The sequence below is a fragment of the Oncorhynchus tshawytscha genome, linkage group LG05, assembly GCF_018296145.1.
Source record: "Oncorhynchus tshawytscha isolate Ot180627B linkage group LG05, Otsh_v2.0, whole genome shotgun sequence".
In the NCBI taxonomy this organism is placed as follows: Eukaryota; Metazoa; Chordata; class Actinopteri; order Salmoniformes; family Salmonidae; genus Oncorhynchus; species Oncorhynchus tshawytscha.
The window spans coordinates 28,756,206-28,776,417 of NC_056433.1; the positions used below are offsets into that span (position 1 = coordinate 28,756,206).

The 20,212-nt window shown below is 41.6% G+C and overlaps 1 protein-coding gene across 1 annotated transcript; it reads left to right on the top strand.

Annotated features, from left to right (window-relative positions):
* Window positions 1-17: 17 nt before the first annotated feature.
* On the top strand, window positions 18-18,832 carry LOC112250440 (ankyrin repeat and SOCS box protein 2-like). Its single transcript, XM_024420588.1, has 10 exons — window positions 18-130; window positions 2,321-2,360; window positions 2,942-3,084; window positions 4,777-4,943; window positions 5,374-5,529; window positions 5,783-6,028; window positions 6,308-6,479; window positions 15,086-15,641; window positions 16,559-16,712; window positions 17,058-18,832. Exons 3-10 carry the CDS (start codon window positions 2,948-2,950, stop codon window positions 17,186-17,188), a joined length of 1,719 nt encoding a protein of 572 aa, XP_024276356.1. The 5' UTR covers window positions 18-130; window positions 2,321-2,360; window positions 2,942-2,947; the 3' UTR covers window positions 17,189-18,832.
* Window positions 18,833-20,212: the final 1,380 nt, after the last annotated feature.

The window sequence follows — 20,212 nt, forward strand, 5'->3', positions numbered from 1 at the left end:
CACTTCCAGCACAGTGGTCTACTCTGTCTGAACTGAGGAACGCCACATAATTTAGTATTTATTTGGATCCTCTGACTCTGTCTTTACTAGCTCACAGCTCATTTCAACTAAGTAAGAGCAAATCATAACGGTAAGTTAGGAAGCAGACATTTTATATACATGCATTTTGATATATTGTTTTTAAATGCTCCTCTGTGATTCTCTCCAGTGAATTTTACAGATGATAACACACAATAGATGTGGATTTATGTGACATTGCTGTTGTTTGGTTTTACTTGAGTTGAGTGCAACACATATCTGTCATTTCACATTCTGGATTGTTTGGTGCAATCTTTATTATGCTGCGCTAAATGTGAATGTAGAGATAACAATTTCATTGCAAATGTGGTCGAACTATCAAAAATTCCTATAATTGCATTCACATAACTGAACATATAAATCATATCATATAATACATATATCATATAATACGTATATGATGATGCCTCAATTAGAGTGTTATATATTTTCTTCCTACCTCGTATGATTCTTGTTATTTGTTGCACTGCACCTTTTCCCCCATTCTCCTTCAAGTGATCAGGTAAAAACAGTTTGAGAAACCATGAAAGGTCAAACTATTTAGAAACCATTACCTGAAGGAGATTATATGGTAAATCACACTATTTTTTTTTCCACACAGTAGAATTTTATGGGTTGATAATACAACCATGCTCCTTCGTTGAGCAAAGCTTTTATTTCACTCACAGCATCAGTCGTGTCAAGCGTTAGCATATAGTTGTCTAGTACAATTTTGAAATGAGGAATTATTACGCACACCCAGATGGGTGACACACCCTGTGTGTTACTATCTTTACAATACATACCTGTGTGTTACTATCTTCACAATACATACCTGTGTGATACTATCTTCACAATACATACCTGTGTGTTAGTATCTTTACAATACATGCCTGTGTGATACTATCTTTACAATACATGCCTGTGTGTTACTATCTTTACTATACATACCTGTGTGTTACTATCTTTACTATACATGTCTGTGTGTTACTATCTTTACAATACATGCCTGTGTGTTACTATCTTTACTATACATGCCTGTGTGTTACTATCTTTACACACCTGTGTGTTACTATCTTTACTAAACATACCTGCGTGTTACTATCTTTACTATACATGTCTGTGTGTTACTATCTTTACTATACATGCCTGTGTGTTACTATCTTTACTATACATGCCTGTGTGTTACTATCTTTACACACCTGTGTGTTACTATCTTTACTAAACATACCTGCGTGTTACTATCTTTACAATACATACCTGTGTGTTACTATCTTTACAATATATACCTGCGTGTTACTATCTTTACAATACATACCTGTGTGTTACAATACATACCTGTGTGTTACTATCTTTACAATACATCCCTGTGTGTTACTATCTTTACAATACATCCCTGTCTGTTACTATCTTTACAATACATACCTGTCTGTTACTATCTTTACAATACATACCTGTGTGTTACTATCTTTACAATACATACCCGTGTGTTACTATCTTTACAATACATACCTGTGTGTTACTATCTTTACAACACATGCCTGTGTGATATTATCTTTACTATACATACCTGTGTGTTACTATCTTTACAATACATGCCTGTGTGATACTATCTTTACAATACATGCCTGTGTGATATTATCTTTACTATACATACCTGTGTGTTACTATCTTTACAATACATACCTGTGTGTTACTATCTTTACAATACATGCCTGTGTGATATTATCTTTACTATACATACCTGTGTGTTACTATCTTTACAATACATACCTGTGTGTTACTATCTTTACAATACATACCTGTGTGTTACTATCTTTACAATACATGCCTGTGTGATACTATCTCTACTATACATGCCTGTGTGTTACTATCTTTACAATACATACCTGTGTGATACTATCTTTACTATACATGCCTGTGTGTTACTATCTTTACTATACATACCAGTGTGTTACTAACTTTACAATACATACCTGTGTGTTACTATCTTTACAATACATACCTGTGTGTTACTATCTTTACAATACATACCTGTGTATTACTATCTTTACAATACATGCCTGTGTGATACTATCTTTACTATACATGCCTGTGTGATACTATCTTTACTATACATGCCTATACATGGCTTGATTGTTCCACGGAGTCGATGATGAGGCTGCTTTAAGATACTTGAGGAGGTTGTTGTTGACCTTCTGTCTTGTCGCGGTGTTCTTGTTCTTTTGTTTTCCTGTTGCCTGGGCCCTAATTCTATCACCAGAAGGTTGGAGAGTCAAGCATCTCCTGTGTCTTCACTGAAGGTTGTGATGCATGTGTGTGTGTGTAAGAGAAGGAGAGAGGAAGTGTGTGTGTGCACGCACGCATATATGTGTGTTAGAGACCATCTACCAGGTGCATAGGATTAGGCTCTTGGCAGCCATTCAAAAATGATCAAATCAGCGTTTCGCTTAATTGCTAATTAACTCAACTAAGCTTACTTTGTGCAGTGCACTTGAGTCCGAGCCGGGTCTTTGTGGGGATATTAGAGGTTGTGTTGTAAGTCATTGGGATCATGCTAAGGTGGCAGTCCAATTGACTGGCAAGTACATGTCCTTCAAGGTGTAATATTTCAAAGGTATCAATCTACTAACCATGTTGAATAGGTCATGTTTATCTTCTGAGGTGGTTAGCATACAAGATTTGCTGTTGTCCTAGGTTTGAATTTGACATTGACTGTTGGACGTACTAATGGACTGAACCAATGCTAACCCACTCACGGGGTGCCGGCGCTAATACTTTGATATTTGTTGGGTTTCTGTCATTGGTCATTCACAAAGTGAATGCCTAACCCCCCCAAAAGAAGTTTTAATACTGATGTTTTAATTTGGTTTCATTACGATAGGAAAGAATGAAAGTCGACTATCTACAGAACGTGCCTTCATCAGATGCAACCAGAAGCTACACCTTCACCAGCAATGAGGGGAAGCGCTGTGTGGCATGGAGACGCTATGATGGGTCTATGTATTTCACTGCTGAGCCTGAAGAGTGAGTATGCCTCAACCTTACTATAGTATGTTCCCATTTTACAGTATTTTAAGTACACCATAAAGGAGTAATCACCTAACCATGGATCTGTTAAAACTACCTCGACAACATCCGCTGAAAAGGCAGAGCGCCAAATTCAAAAATATTTGGGGGAAATATTTAACTTTCATACATTCACAAGTGCAATACACCAAATTCAATCTTAACTTCTTGTTAATCTACCCATCGTGTCCGATTTCAAAAAGGCTTTACAGCGAAAGCACACCATATGATTATGTTAGGTCCGAGCCAAGTCACAAAAACACTTACAGCCATTTTCCAGCCAAAGAGAGGGGGGGGGGAAAGCAGAAATAGAGATAAAATGAATCACTAAACTTTGATGATCTTCATCAGATGACATCATAGGACTTCATGTTACACAATACATGTATGTTGTGTTTGATAAAGTTCATATTTATATCCAAAAATCTCAGTTTACATTGGCGCGTTATTTCCAGTAATGCTGTGCCTCGAAAACATCCGGCGAATTTGCAGAGAGCCACATCAATTTACAGAAATACTCATCATACACTTTGATAAAATATACAAGTGTTATGCACAGAATTATAGATATACTTCTCCTTAATGCAACCGCTGTATCAGATTTTAAAAAAGCTTTACGGAAAAAGCAAACCATGCTATAATCTGAGTACGGCGCTCAGACACAAAAACAAGCCATACAGATACCCGCCATGTTGTGGAGTCAGTAAAAGTCAGAAATAGCGTTATAAATATTCACTTACCATTGATGATCTTCATCAGAATGCACTCCCAGGAATCCCAGTTCCACAACAAATGTTTCTTACAGTTCTATTACAGTTCGTAGAAACATGTCAAACGATGTATAGAATCAATCTTTAGGATGTTTTTAACATAAATCTTCAATTATGTTCCAACCGGAGAATTCCTTTGTCTTTAGAAATGCAACGGAACGCAGGTCGCTCTCACGGGCGCACGGTCAGCTCATGGCCTTCTGCCAGACCTCTGGTTGAAACAGCTCTCATTCTCTCCCCCTTCATAGTAGAATCCTGAAACAATGTTCTAAAGACTGTTGACATCTAGTGGAAGCCTTAGGAAGTGCAATATGACCACATAGACACTGTATATTCGATAGGCAATGAGTTGAAAAACTACAATCCTCAGATTTCCCACTTCCTGGTTGGATATTTCTCAGGTTTTCATCTGCCATATGAGTTCTGTTATACTGACAGACATCATTCAAACAGTTTTAGAAACGTCAGAGTGTTTTCTATCCAAATCTAACAATATGCATATATTAGCTTAGGGGCCTGAGTAGCAGGCAGTTTACTCTGGGCACGCTTTTCATCTGAACGTGAACGTGCTGCCCCCTGTCCCAAACAGGTTTTAACTGAAAGTGTCATAGCTACCATAGCACTTAACTCCTCTTGAATACCCAGCCCCACATCAGCAAGGGAGTAACAATTGTCAAATCAATGTTGACGGTCAATCGTCTGTGAACTGAAAAAACTGAACTGAACAAAATTAGCCAGATTAGGTACTTGGCTTTTCTATGAGTGTGAAAGTGTTTGTCTGTGTGCTGTGCAAATGTCTATGTTCTATTCTCTGCATCACTTGTTATTGAATACAACTCAAGTAGAGAACCTGCACTTAATTTTCTCTATTCTCTTTGAGGCTGGTCGACCCGGTCGTCAAAGCCATTAAGGGTGGTGCTGTGGGTGCACTGACGGAGATGGTGAAGACTGGGAGAAACCTGACGGAGAGGAATAAGTTGGGGTGGCTGCCTCTGCACGAGGCCGCAACCCATGGGAAGAAGGAATGCCTTGATATCTTACTGGAAGGTGAGCCACAAAGTTTTGGGATTGTGCCAATCCCCATTCCATAACACCCTATTAAATATTAAAACTGTTTTTGGAATTCCTGTTGCATCTGTTATTAGTCCCCTTCAACCAGGCATTGAATGTAAATAAATTTGCACTAGTGTTGAAAGAGACCTTTCAACTCACAATACTTACTGCATTAATTTCAAAATGACTTCTTGCTGAATACCCATGAGGGATAGGCTAGCAATAATGTATGAAGGTTTACTGTGCTAATCAAGTTCCATGCCAGGTTTTTGACTTGACACTGTCTGATTTCACAGTATCTTCTCAATTCTGCAACGTCTAAATATCTAAATGCCATGTGATTCTTAAACACCCAACATTTTAAACGTCATTATGATCACACTTGCTCACACAACTACTAATCCTGTCCTGTCATTAAATACAGCCCACCCTGAGGTGATTAACAGGCGCACAATGAAGGACCAGACTCCTCTCTTCCTAGCTGTGGTGGCTGAACATTTGTCCTGTGTCCAGTGCCTGCTGGAGAAAGGAGCTAACCCCGTCATCACTGACAAGGACAGGGAAACCCCTCTATATAAAGGTACATACCTATGCATAAAGGACACCCGCATGCCATTCTTTGAGACAATGGTTGCAAGTTTGGGTAATGTGAAGTTATTTTGTCACATAACCAAATCTTACAGTGTCCATATTAAGACAGCATCAATCTAGCTCATTTAGTTTTTTAACATTCAGATTTCTAGCCATAGGATGATCGGGCTATATTCAACAAAACATGTGTTCACTGTTTCTCTCCCTCTCTCTAACAATCCATCCATATGTCCCGTTCAAAGCTTGCGAGGGAGAGAATGTTGAGATGGTGGCAATGCTTTTGGGCTTCGGGGCCGGGGTGAACAAGCATTGTATTCAGGGCTGGACCGCCCTCCACGAGGCTGTGATCCGCAACAACATGGAGATATGTGTGCTGCTGATGAGGGCGGGGGCCAAGCTCAGTCCAGTCAACATGTATGGTATCACTCCCCTGTTCGCTGCAGCCCAGACTGGACATGCTGAAGTCCTGAACTTCCTCATCACCAATGGTAACCAGTATGCTGGCTTGGGCGTTGATTTGTGCGTTGATTGGCTTAAGTGCAGATAAAAGCTTTTGTCATCAGCTTTATTAGATATGTGATTCCTATCACATTCCAGGTTGAATTTATTATATTTTTCTAAGTGTTTTTTTCTCCCGCAAGACAACGTGATTGTGTTAATTAAACCGAACGGCATGCCACTGAAGTCGTACATCCTAAATGCTAAAGAAAGTTCCTAGTGACATTTGTCTCGTGTAAAACATCTGTGTGGGCCCTTTGATGATACAGGTGCAGACGTTAACAGCCAGGCGAACGATGGGGCAACACCGCTCTATGAAGCCTGTAAGAATGGACATGGGGAGATCGTGGAGCTCCTGCTGTCTCAGAAAGCAGATGCCAACAAACCCACCAAAGCTGGACTTCTGCCCATTCATATCGCTGCCCAACGTGGATATGATGAGTAGGTGGAAATATCATACATTCTCATACAATAACTACATTGTTACGACAATATGAATGGATTTGATGACAATGAAATCTTCATTCAAAGATTTTGTGGGAGTAAAGGTATCTATTCTGGTCTCCATTTTCACTTTATGGTGTTATGTGTAACGTCACTAACGTTTGTGAGGAAAGACCACACTTTGAAACATTTACATCTCCTCCCCTCTCGACAATCAATGGCTGTATATATATACCACAGTTTACCCATTATATAACCAGATAATCTAGTGGCCGCTCTAACAATGAAAATAAATGTCTTCAAAAATGGAAGGCAGTCGGGAGGCAAGGTCAAGTGGGAACAACAGGCACTATGGTTTCCACTAGTTACCACAGCAACAAAGTCAAAATGGACTATATCCTAAAAATGTATGAAAACAAAAATTTGCTTTTTGGTTTTAATTTAAGGTTAGGGTTAGGCATAAGGTTTGCAGTGTAGTTAGGGTTAGGTTTAGAAATCACAGAAATTGTAGAATCAGGTCAGGTTTATGACTTTATGACTAGTGACGACCAGGCACAATTCTCATATAAAGTGTTATTTCTCAAAGTTGGAGCGATGTCACGTTTCCTACTTATATCAGTATACTCGTACTTGTAAGCTAATGCACTTCTTAACATAGTAACAACCAAAACATTACAAAACTTATATTCGTTCAAATCAAATCAAACTTGATTTGTCACATGCGCCGAATACAAGGTGTAGACCTTACCGTAAAATGCTTACTTACAAGCCGATAACTAACAGTGCAGTTCAAGAAGAGCTAAGAAAATATTTACTAAATAAACTAAAGTAAAAAATTATAAAAAGTAACACAATAACATAACAATAACGAGGCAATATACAGGGGGTACCGTGAGGTCATTTTTACATGTAGGTAGGGGTGAAGTGACTATGCATAAATAATAAACAGCGAGTAGCAGCAGTGTACAAAACAAATGTAATAGTACGGTGGCTATTTGATTCATTGTTCAGCAGTCTTATGGCTTGGGGGTAAGCCAAACGTAGCAAATCAGCCATTACATTTTATGTTAACTAAATTCGACACTCTCATGGACATCTATACAAAAACTTGTTTAAATGGAAAAAAAACATATCGTACTGGAGAAGACATATTTTGGGTTGAGATATCCCTCTCGCTCACCTCTTCTTCTTTGTATATACTCACCCTATTCTGTTCCTGTTATCGTAATCTTTCGTTGCATTTCGAACTTGCTCCTGTCAAGTCTTCTCTGTTTGTCTCACAACCCCGTGATTGAAATCAGCTGGCTCTTGGCATTCATGCTTTAGAGTTTTATTTTGGTTCGTTTGCTACCGTCAGGCTCTTTATCCTCTCATTTCACGGACCAGCAAGCTACCAGCCTTTTTGACATTTACTCTTCGACTCCAACATGCCTCAACCAGGGTGTATGCAGCCCATTCTCAAGACCGCGCTTCCCCCGAGCACATCTACCTACGAGCACATCTACCTACCGACACCTCCACGGCCCTGCTTCAACAAACACAAAAGAGCATCTCCCGGCATCATGCAAGCCACACTCCTCGGTGGACGAGTGAAACTTTTCTGAAAACAGCATACAAGTCCCGGCAATTCATTTATATATTCATTTTTATATATTTATTTTTATTTCACCTTTATTTAACCAGGTTGAGAACAAGTTCTCATTTACAACTACGACCTGGCCAAGACAAAGCAAAGCAGTGCGACAAAAACATCAACACAGCGTTACACATAAACAAACATACAGTCAATAACAAAATAGAAAAATATATGTACAGCGTGTGCAAATGTAGAAGAGTAGGGAGGAAAGGCAATAAATAGGCCACAAAGGCAAAAATAATTACAATTTAGCATTAACACTGGAGTGATAGATGTGCAGATGATGATGTGCAAGTAGAGATACTGGGGTGCAAAAGAGTAAGGGGATAAGTAACAATATGAGGATGAGATAGTTGGGTGTGCTATTTACAGATTGGCTGTGTACAGGTACAGTGATCGGTAAGCTGCCCTGACAGCTAATGCTTAAAGTTAGAGAGGGAGATATGACTCCAGCTTCAGTGATTTTTGCAATTCGTTCCAGTCATTGACAGCAGAAAACTGGAAGGAAAGGCGGCCAAATTAAGTGTTGGCTTTGGGGATGACGAGTGAAATATACCTGCTGGAGCGCGTGCTGCAAGTGGGTGTTGCTATGGTGACCAGTGAGCTGAGATAAGACGGGGCTTTACCTAGCAAAGACTTATAGATGACCTGGAGCCAGTGGGTCTGGTGACGGAGATGTAGCGAGGGCCAGCCAACGAGAGAATACAGGTCGCAGTGGTGGGTAGCATATGGGTGACAAAACGGATGGCATTGTGATAGACTACATCCAGTTTGCTGAGTAGAGTATTGGAGGCTATTTAGAGTATTGGAGGCTATTTAGAGTATTGTATTGGAGGCTATTTTGTAAATGACATTGCCGAAGTCAAGGATCGGTAGGATAGTCCGTTTTAGGAGGGTATGTTTGGCAGCATGAGTGAAGGATGCTTTGTTGCGAAATAGGATACCGATTCTAGATTCAATTTTGGATTGGAGATGCTTAATGTGAGTCTGGAAGGAGAGTTTGCAGTCTAACCAGACACCTAGGTATTTGTAGTTGTCCACATATTCTAAGTCAGAACCGTCCAGAGTAGTGATGCTAGGATTTAAAAGGCTCTACTCTACCAGTATGGCGTTGAAGCTCGTTTGGAGGTTTGTTAGCACAGTGTCCATAGAAGGGCCAGATGCATACTGGTAGAGTAGAGCTGGATCAGAGAATCACAAGCAGCAAGAGCGACATCATTGATACGTACAGAGAAAAGAGTCAGCCCGAGAATTGAACCCTGTGGCACCCCATAGAGACTGCAAGAGGTCCGGACAATAGGCCCTCCGATTTGACACACTGAACTCAGTCTGAGAAGTAGTTGGTGAACCAGGCGAGGCAGTCATTTGAGAAGCCAAGGCTATTGAGTGTGGTGATTGACAGAGTCGAAAGCCTTGGCCAGGTCGATGAAGACGGCTGCACAGTACTTTCTTTCATCGATGGCGGTTATGATATCGTTTAGGACCTTGAGCGTGGTTGAGGAGTGCCCATGACCAGCTCAGAAACCCGATTGCATAGCGGAGAAGGTACGGTGGGATTCAAAATGGTCGGTGATCTGTTTGTTAACTTGGCTTTCAAAGATTTTAGAAAGGCAGGGCAGGATGGATATAGGTCTATAGAAGTTTGGGTCTAGAGTGTCTCCCCCTTGGAAGAGGGAGATGACCACTGCAGCTTTCCAATCTTTGGGGATCTCAGACGATATACAAAAGAAAGGTTGAATAGGCTAATAATAGGGGTTGCAACAATTTCAGCAGATAATATTAGAAAGAGAGGGTCCAGATTGTCTAGCCCAGCTGATTTGTAGGGATCCAGATTTTGCAGTTCTTTCAGAACATCAGCTGTCTGGATTTGGGTGAAGGAGAAGCGGGGGGGGGCTTTGCCAAGTTGCTGCAAGGGGTGCAGAGCTGTTGGCCGGGGTAGGGGTAGCCAGGTGGAAAGCATAGCCAGCCGTAGAAAAATGCTTGTTGAAATGATCAATTATCGTAGTTTTATCGGTGGTGACAGTCTTTCCTAGTCTGGGAGGAGGTGGTCTTATTCTCCATGGACTTTACAGCGTCTGAAAACTTTTTGGAATTGGTGCTACAGGATGGAAATTTCTGTTTGAAAAAGCTAGCCTTAGCTTTCCTAACTGTCTAAGTATATTGGTTCCTGACTTCCCTGAAAAGTTGCATATCGTGGGGGCTATTCGATGCTAATGCAGAACGCCACAGGATGTTTTTGTGCCTGTCAATGGCAGTCATGTCTGGGGGGAACCAAGGCCCATATCTGTTCTTATTTTTACATTTTTTTTGAATGGGGCATGCTTATTTAAGATGGCGAAGAAAGCACTTTTGATGAGCAACCAGGCATCCCCTACTGACGGGATGAGGTCAATATCCTTCCAAGATACCCGGGCCAGGTTGATTAGAAAGGCCTGCTTGCTGAAGTGTTTTAGGGAGCGTTTGACAGTGATGAGGGGTGGTTGTTTGACCGCGGACCCATTACGCATGCAGGCAATGAGGCAGTGATCGCTGAGATCCTGGTTGAAGACAGCAGAAGTGTATTTGAAGGGCAAGTTGGTCAGGATGATATCTAAGAGGGTGCCCATGGTTACGGATTTAGGGTTGTATCTGGTAGGTTCCTTGATCATTTGTGTGAGATTGAGGGCATCTATCTTAGATTGTAGGACGGCCGGGGTGTTAAGCATGTCCCAGTTTAGGTCACCTAACAGTACGAACTCTGAAGATAAATTGGGGGCGATCAATTCACATGTGGTGTCGAGGGCACAGCTTGGGGCTGAAGGGGGTCTATAATAAGCGGCAATGGTGAGAGACTTATTTTTGGAAAGGTGGATTTTTAAAAGTAGACACTCAAATGGTTTTGGCACAGACCTGGATAGTATGACAGAACTCTGCAGACTATCTCTGCAGTAGATTGCAACTCCGCCCCCTTTGGCAGTTCTATCTTGTCGGAAAATGTTATAGTTAGGAATGGAAATGTCAGGATATTTGGTGGCCTTCCTAAGCAAGGATTCAGACACAGCTAAAGCAGTGAATAAAACAAACTTAGGGAGGAGGCTTCTAATGTTAACATGCATGAAACCAAGTGTTTTACGGTTACAGAAGTTTTTAAAAATGAGAGCTCCTGGGGAATGGGAGTGATGCTGGGAGCTTCAGGGCCTGGGTTAACCTCTATATCACCAGAGGAACAGAGTAGGAGTAGGATAAGGGTACGGCTAAAGGCTATAAGAACTGGCCGTCTAGTGCGTTTGGAACAGAGAGTAAAAGGAGCAGATTTCTGGTCGCGGAAGAATAGATTCAAGGCATAATGTACAGACAAGGGTATGGTAGGATGTGAGTACAGTTAAGGTAGACCTAGGCATTGAGTGACGATGAGAGAGGTTTTTTCATCTCGGGAAAGCGTGCAGTAATTAATCTCAAAGCAGTCCCTGTTCCACATTCTCTGTGTTAACTCCATAGTTATTTTATATATTATGGGCTGGCATCAAAAACCATACAGTTCAATCACCATACAGCTGCTAGGCTACACTCTCAGGAAAAAGGGTTCCAAAAAGGTTATTCGACTGTCACTGTGGGTGAACCCTTTGAAAAAAAACATTTGGGTTCCATGTAGAGCCATGTAGAAAAAGGATTCTACCTGGAACCAAAAAGGGTTCTCCCACAGGGACAGCAGAATAACCATTGTATGTTCTGGATGTCACATTGTGCCGTTTAAGGCAAGAATCTCATCGTTCTAAGCATTCTCCCTTCAATTCCGTTTTACCTTCATTCATGTTGTGTCATTGTGGACAGTGGTGTAAAAAGTAACAATAATTCAAATGACTACTTAAGTAGTTTTTGGGGGTACCTGTACTTTACTTTGTTATTAATACTTTTGAAAGCTTTAACTTTTACTCCACTTGTCATGCCCTGACCTTAGAGAGCCTTTTTATTTCTCTATTTGGTTAGGTCAGGGTGTGATTTGGGTGGGCATTCTAGTTTTCTATTTCTTTGTTGGCCGGGTATGGTTCCCAATCAGAGGCAGCTGTCTATCGTTGTCTCTGATTGGGAATCATACTTAGGCAGCCTGTTTTCCAGCCTAGTTTGTGGGATCTTGTCTTTGTATAGTTGCTGTTTAGCGCTACAGAGCTTTACGTTCGTTTCGTGTTTTGAAGTTTTTTGGTGTCATTTGAAAATAAAGTCAAATGTACGCATACCACGCTGCACCTTGGTCTCCTTCCAACGACGGACGTAACATCACTACTTTCCTAAATAAAATAATGTACTTTTTACACCTACATTTTCGCTGACACCCAAAAGTACTAATTCAATTTTGAAAGCTTAGCAGGACAATACAATGGTCCAATTCATGGACTTATCAAGAGATTATCCCAGGTCACCCCTACTGCCTCTGATCTGGCAGACTCACTAAACACAAATGCTTTGTTTGTAAATTATATCTGAGTGTTGGAGTGTGCCCCTGGCTATCTGTAAATGTAAAAACATACAATAATAATTGTGCCGTCAGGTTTGCTTTATATAAGGAATTTTAAATGATTTTTACTTTTGATACATATGTATATTTTAGCAATTACATTGACTTTTGATACTTAAGTACATTTAAAACCAAATACTTTTTTTGACAATTGGGTACATTTTCCACCACCGATTGTGGATAAAAGTGCTGCTGTTGGCACTTTTATTATGCAATTCATTTAATTAAAAAGTATTGTCAGGGTCAGATTTACCACAGTCCAGGTGAGGGCAGGCCACATATATCATTAGCTTGCATCAAATTGTTGCATTATGCTCATTTCAACTAAATACTAAACATCCTTATGTAATGGCATGGCGTCCATCCTACCATGATCGTTTTTGCTCTCTCTTGCTATCTTGGCTCTCTCCCTTTTCCCATTTATCTTCCACTAAACTACTTCTCCCTCTCTCTGGTTAGTCGACTATGGCTGCCCCTGTTGACTGGGACGACAACCATATTTCACGTTTCAAGTGTTATTAGTTTACAGTATGTACGGGATACACATGGTATTCACCATCAAACAAAATTCTTACCTTCAGGTTCCTTCTCGACAATGCAACAATAATAAGAAATAAGAAAAAGTGAATAGGAACATAAAGTAAATGGCTCAGTAGAATAAACATACTGTAATACAGAAAGGCACAATTTATAGTCCAATATTTACATGTGTTTTGGGGAAGGTGGGATTGGGGGGGCAAGTGTTTAAATTGTACAGTATTTAACAATCATAAATAGAGTCTTGTAGCAGCAGTTGTGCTGTGTGTGTGTGTGTGTGTGTGTGTGTGTGTGTGTGTGTGTGTGTGTGTGTGTGTGTGTGTGTGTGTGTGTGTGTGTGTGTGTGTGTGTGTAGCATGAATGTGTGTGTGAGTGCATGTGTGCTAAGGTGCGGAGAATCCGAGCAGGTGGTCAGTCCAGTTCAAGTGTTCAGCAGTCTGATTGCTTGTAGATAGAAACTGTCTCTCAGTCTATTGGGATCAGACGTCATGCTCCAATACCATCTGCCCAACGGTGAGTGAGTAAGCAGCTCGTGACCTAGGTGTGTGGGGTCCTTGACAATGCTGTTGGCCTTCCTCAGGAACCATTTCTAGTAGATATCCTAGATGGGTGGGAGTACGGTCCCAGTGATGTACTGGGCAGACTTCACCACCCACTGGAGGGCCTTGCGGTCGGGGACTGAGCAATTCCCGTACCAGGCCGTGATGCAATCTGTCTGGGAGATCTAAATGGTGCAGTGGTAGTATTTGGAGAGGACCTGTGGTGGCATGTCAAATTTCTTCAGCCTCCTTAGGAAGTGGAGACGCTTTGCACCTTCTTGCCAAGAGTGGTGGTGTTGTTGGTACATCCACCTCCACCATGTTCCCCACTGCCCGACGACACCACCCTCACGAGGGATGACATACCTTGTCGCCTCCACTGCCTGATATTCATTCCACCACCACCAAATCGGCCGCAGCCCAATTCTTCCTCAGTAATTACTTCTAACTACAAGATCCGAGCTCAAGATCACACCATAATCTTTACCACCAAATGCTGTAAGAGGACTGCACATCCTCTTTTTGCATCACCTCGATTCCCATCTCAGCTCAGACGTTTACCATCGATTTCATCTACCCCTGACCTCTGGACACTCAGAGCATCAGAACTACAATCCATCCATTCAAACCATCAAGCCCTCTGACATGTTCACGTTCTCGGACATCTCGGGAGTCCTGACCCTTCCTCTTTGGGGATTAACTCTGGGCCGAGAAGCAGAGACCACCAGGACTCCCACCCCAACACTGTCTTCATCTCTCCCTCCCTATCCTTTAATGACCAAGTAACCAACAACCTGAACCATAAAGCTCCTTCAACCATCCTTAACCATCAAGCTCCATCGACCATCCTGAACCATCAAGCTCCTTCAACAATCCTGAAACTTCAAGTTCCTTCCACCATCCGGTCTATCAAGATCCTTCAACCACCCTGAACCATCAAGCTCCATCAACCATCTTGAACTATCATGCTCCTTCAACAATCCTGAACGTTCAAGATCCTTCCACCATCCGGTCTATCAAGATCCTTCAACCATGCTGAACCATCCAAAACTGTCATGCTCGTTCAGTCATCCAAAGTCGTCCTCCAATCATGCGACAGCACCTCTCATGACGCCTACCTAGAATTTTTCATTCCACAACCACCTAAAAATCATCTAACCTCATTTCGAAGCCTGCATGACGTCATTCCATATTCATACCTTGTAACCTTTTCCTGCATTAAAATATCTCAAACATATTTATGTTGAAGATGTGGTCTGTGCCTAAAGTAGTGAACCAAAAGTTATTGTTAGACAAAGCAGAATGTGCTGTAGATTGTCACCTAACCACACTAGGATTCTTTGAACCTCTTCGCTAATCTCCTATCCCGTCAACTATTCCCTATGCTTTTCCTATTCAGGATCGTGTCCAGACTGATCCAAGTCACCAGCAAGTCCAGAGTGCGACGCAGTGGCATCAGTCCCCTCCATCTTGCCGCCGAACACAACAAAGACAACACCCTGGAGGTTCTGATCGAGGCAGACTTCGACGTCAATGCCAAGCTGTCCACCGACCGCTCTTCCATATACCAGGATCGACGAACCACTGCACTCTATTTCGCAGTCACCAACAGCAACGTTGATGCTGCCGCCATGCTTCTTGAGGCCGGCGCAAGCCCCAACCTGGACATCTTCAACCCGCTACTGGTGGCTGTGAAGCAGGGTTGTGTCCAAATGGTGTGCTTACTGGTGGAGCACAGGGCAGACGTCAATGTTAAAATCCCAACTCACCCCACCTCGTTCCCGGCAAGTGTCATGTTCTGTATGAAGCATCTATCTCTGCTCAAGTACCTCTTGGACAATGGCTGTGACGCCCTATCCTGTTTCAAGTGTGAGCATGGCACCAAACCACACCCACCGATGAGGAATGTATACAAGGATGACCTGGGTCTCTGCCACGAGGAGCCAGGTGTGCAGGTAGGTGGGATTAGCAGAAAGATGGTTCTTTTGTGGTTTGAGAGAAAATATGTTTGGGCAAGAGTTAGAACAGGAAATTACGTGCTAGGTGGTTGGTTGGGGGTGGTCGACATTGGAATGTCAATAGTTTGAATCCAGGCATATTTAGTTTTTTACTGTTTTGTTTTCTAACCCTTACCTTAACCACTTGTTTGCATGCCAAAGTAGAACCCTACCCTAACCACTCACCAGCATGCCTCAACATAACCTGCTCACCTTGCATGTACATTTCTGTCATTTTGAGATTCAGAGAATGAGCGATTCTCAGGCTCTTAGAATTCTGTGTTTGTTGTGAGATCAAGTTGGCCACTCGTTAATTTAAATTTGATGGTAAAGGTAACCACTGCGCTGGCCCCTCAAAACCAGAGACTAGGGAGCAGTTTTACCACAGAATTCAAATAACTTAGTTGCAGTTACGTTTGTGGCATCTTGTGGCATATTGCTTCTAAATGCATTATGTATAGCATTACTTGATTCTGTCAAGGCTCAGGAGAAGACCCAGATGCAGACAGTTTCGAAGTAACAAAAGTTTAATACAAAAACAGGAGGGCAGGCAAACGACAGGTCAAGGGCTGGCAGAGGTCAGTAGTCTAGAGCAGAGTCCTAAAGGTACAGAACAGCAGGCAGGCTCAGGGTCAGGGCAGGCAGAATGGTCAAAAAATTGGAAAGCTAGAAAAATAGAGACACAAAGAGGAGCATTGGGAAAAAACGCTGGTTGGCTTGATGAAACAAAACAAACTGGCAACAGACAAACACAGGTATAAATACACTGGGGATAATGAGGAAGATGGGCGACACCTGGAGGGGGTGGAGACAAGCACAAAGACAGGTGAAACAGATCAGGGTGTGACAGATTCCTTTTTCTACTCTACTGTCAGTTCTGTGACATTATCTCCAGTCCCTCAATACGTCATTGGGCAGGACCCATCATAGATGCACTTCTAGACTACGTCGGTAATGTGAAGCTGTGCTCAAGACTCATTGAGCATCTGGACAGCTACGAGGCCTGGGCCTGTATCAAGGAGAAATCGAGTGAGTACCTTCTTCATCAGGGTCCAACTGTCTAAACAGGTTAGATATATTTACACAAGTTTGCAACAACCTTCAAATGTGTCAAAAAGGACATCTAAGGGTGACATTTTTCTAAAGTTCCCCCTCCCAGAAATTGTTCGAACAAAGTCACAACATAAATTGCGTTGCAGACTATAATTTCACATAGTTTACAGCGCAGGTGGCTTTGCGACAGGACAATGTTGCCCTAAGACATTTCCTAGTGAGTACAGGATTTTCCTTCTTCCATATGCTTTTATAACACTGTAACTAAAGATTATTTTATGGAGAACCTATACTTGTGCATGCCAATCCTTTATTCAACAGTACCCCCACGGAGCCTTTTGCAGTTGTGCAGGCTGAAGATCCGACATCGGGTTGGAGTCCACAGACTGAGGCAGATCAGCACCTTACCCCTACCGGGAAGACTTGTCAACTTTCTGAACCATGAGGAGTGATCCGTAGCACAATAAGGACACTGGCATGGAATTCAATACTGTAGAGTTGCTAACATTCTGTTTATGCATGTGATTGTGTCTGGTTAAAGGTCAATTCTATATGCATGCAGCTAATTGTAATATAAGGATTGACAAAGCTCATATGAGTTTACCACATCCTGAATCAATGCAGATTTAATCGTTATTCTTTTACATTTTGGTTTACACACAAACATTTAGGAAACAATGTGGTAAGGCACCGAACGTTCCAAACAAACCCCTTCATTCAAAGAAAATTGAATGAGCATGACAGGCCTGGCATTCTATTTCAATGCAGAGCGTGCAATCCAGACTTGTTTGAACAGGAAATCTTGCATTTTGTTACAATTGGTGCTCTTACTTGATTTCACCCTTTATGAAAAATTGTTTTTTAATCTTGTTGCTTTTATTTCTTAAAGTAGAAGTGAAAAATGTACGTATCAGTATTTTGTTTTTATGTATGGAGTGAAACTTATATTCAATACTTATTGTGTGAATGCACATGCCTAATAAGCTCCCACCTTTATTTGTCTATCCATGTTACATGTACCTACACAGTGTCACGTTATAAATTTGATTTTTGTTGTGTTATTCATAAGTTACTGTTGAATGGCTTGCAGCTTTAAGACTTTTGGTGTAATCAACCTTGGGAAGTTACATATTCATAGGAAATAAATTAACTAACACACACATACATCCCCCTTAAGCTCTACAGCCCCCTCTCCATTCCATTTTCACAACAGAGCCCAGTGTTTTGAACACAACACTCCCTGCGCCCTTTGACCCCCAGCACTTTCATGTCCCCTGCACCTGCCTCCCCTAGCCAGTGTCTCTCAGACGGTCAAAGGGACTATGAGGCTCACAGTAGATGGAAGCAGCGGCGGATATGCTGGCTTTGCATATCATTGTGTTCCCCCATGAGGACGGCTAAAAATACATGGGCCACTATAACCACCACCTGCTAGAAGAGGCCGGAGCGCTGGTTCAGGGTCAGATATTATCTTTAATCGTCCTGATGGTTAAAGTTAGGATTTGCGGTTTGATAATCTGATCCTGGATCTGTGGTTAAAGGAGACTTCTACCTCGAGCGAGTGAGTTTTTGGTACTGATGGGGAACACAGAAGGGATAGTTCGGAGCTCTCTCTAGAACTGAACCAGTAAGAGAATCTGTAAGAACAGAGTTTGTCAATGACAGTCCTGGGTTCCCAATGAGTATGCAGGTTTATGGAAGGGGATCGCTAGTTCAAATCCCAGGTCTGATGGGGAAAATCAGGCAGAATGTAATCAGCTTCCCTCAAACTAAAACCCTTTCTTAGGGCTAAAAACCAAAACAGATTTGTTGACATGGACCACTTTATCATAACAAATGTCACAGCTTGAATGGTTGGATCATAGTGCTTATAAAACTAGCGTGAGGGTTATGGGTCTGAAAATAATTGTGGTTAGACTTGTACTGCTTTTTAAATTGTTATGTATGGATTATGAATGTGTTAAGAAGTCCTTATGTTGGTACCATTCATTAAACTGTTACCCAACATGGAATACAGTATGTGTTGACTTTAAATCACTGTGAATTAAAGTTTCTGCTAAATGTACCAAGTAACACCACTGATTCCCTACACTAGGGCTGCCCAAACCTCTTCCTGGTGATCTACCATCCTACAGGTTTTCAGTACAGCTGATTCTACATATTAGCAGCTCACCAAGACCTTAGCTAGCTGAATCAGATATGTTAGGTTAGGGTTGGACTGAAAACCTACAGGATGCTAGATCTCCAGGAAGAGGGATGGACAGCTCTGTACTACACCAAGACAAAAACAACCACATGTAGACCTTACTGAATATCTACACGCCACTAGGTGGTAATATAGCTCCACTGCATTTCACAGAGACCAGCAGGAGCATTCAAATTGCTAACTAACAGAACAATATTCAGTCTTATATCTGCAAGTTGTGTTGACATTTAAATTGTTCCTTTTTCCTGATGCTATCTTGATCTATGTTTTAGAAATGAACACTTGGGATGACGAAGTACATAGGCCTAGACCATTCTGAAAATATTGCATTCTTGGATGGCATATAAGCCTTTGCACCTCGTCAAATGAACTATTAATTAAGCCTTTGCCAATTTCATTTTACATATTTGACATAAGGGCACTGGAAGAAATAAAACCAAATCAAATGCAACTTTATTTAGGGCTCTAATCAATCCGCATTGCTTCAGCATGCTTCAGCAATACAGATTGAATAGAGCTCTTAAGGAGCATTTAAACATATCAACACACTTTACATTCAAATTAACAAAGTAACACATATATATTTTTAGATGAGACAAACTGTTTTGTTGTAAAAAAGACAGAAAAATGATATAATAAACAACAAAAGAAGACAGTTTGTTTTGGTTCAATTAGCCAGACGAGGAAACTCCTTTTGGCACTCGGTTCAACTGGCCAATCATCTCACAATTCCAACTGTAGGCTGCAGTCCCTTGGTGTGTCCCAAATGACACCCTATTCTCTCTATAGTGCTCTATAGTCCCAACTCCCAGTTGCCATTTGGGACACAGTCCCAACTCCCAGTTAGTCACTTGTGAAGTTGGGCCTGTGTCAGAGAGGTCAAGAAAGAACATGAATTATCTCCAAACCAGTGGTTAGGACGAGGCTGGATTTATTACCCTTTGTTTTGGGAAAAAGACTAATAATGCTGACCAAAGGCGGTCCACTGCAGGGTAGTCTATCACATTCTCCTGAGTGACAACAACAACACTGTTGTACAGGCCTGACTGTTGAAGTTGGAAAATTGTTTTGTTGAGAATACACAGTTGTCTGTGTCAGACTACAACAGCTTTAGGATTCATTTTCAGCTCTAGGACCAGGGAATAATGGTTACACTTTCAATGAGCCACTTTTTTTGTAATGCATTAAAGATGATACATACTTAAGGATTTATATGGAATGCGCCCAAAATGGCATCCATTTCCCTTCATAGTGCACTACTTTTGACATG

Bases quoted from the DNA above. Each gene is read 5' to 3' on its own strand.
- LOC112250440 (XM_024420588.1), top strand. From the start codon at position 2,948: ATGAAAGTCGACTATCTACAGAACGTGCCTTCATCAGATGCAACCAGA. The intron at 5,530-5,782 runs GTACATACCTAT...TCCCGTTCAAAG, and splicing joins GGAAACCCCTCTATATAAAG to CTTGCGAGGGAGAGAATGTT. The intron at 16,713-17,057 runs GTGAGTACCTTC...TTTATTCAACAG, and splicing joins CTGTATCAAGGAGAAATCGA to TACCCCCACGGAGCCTTTTG.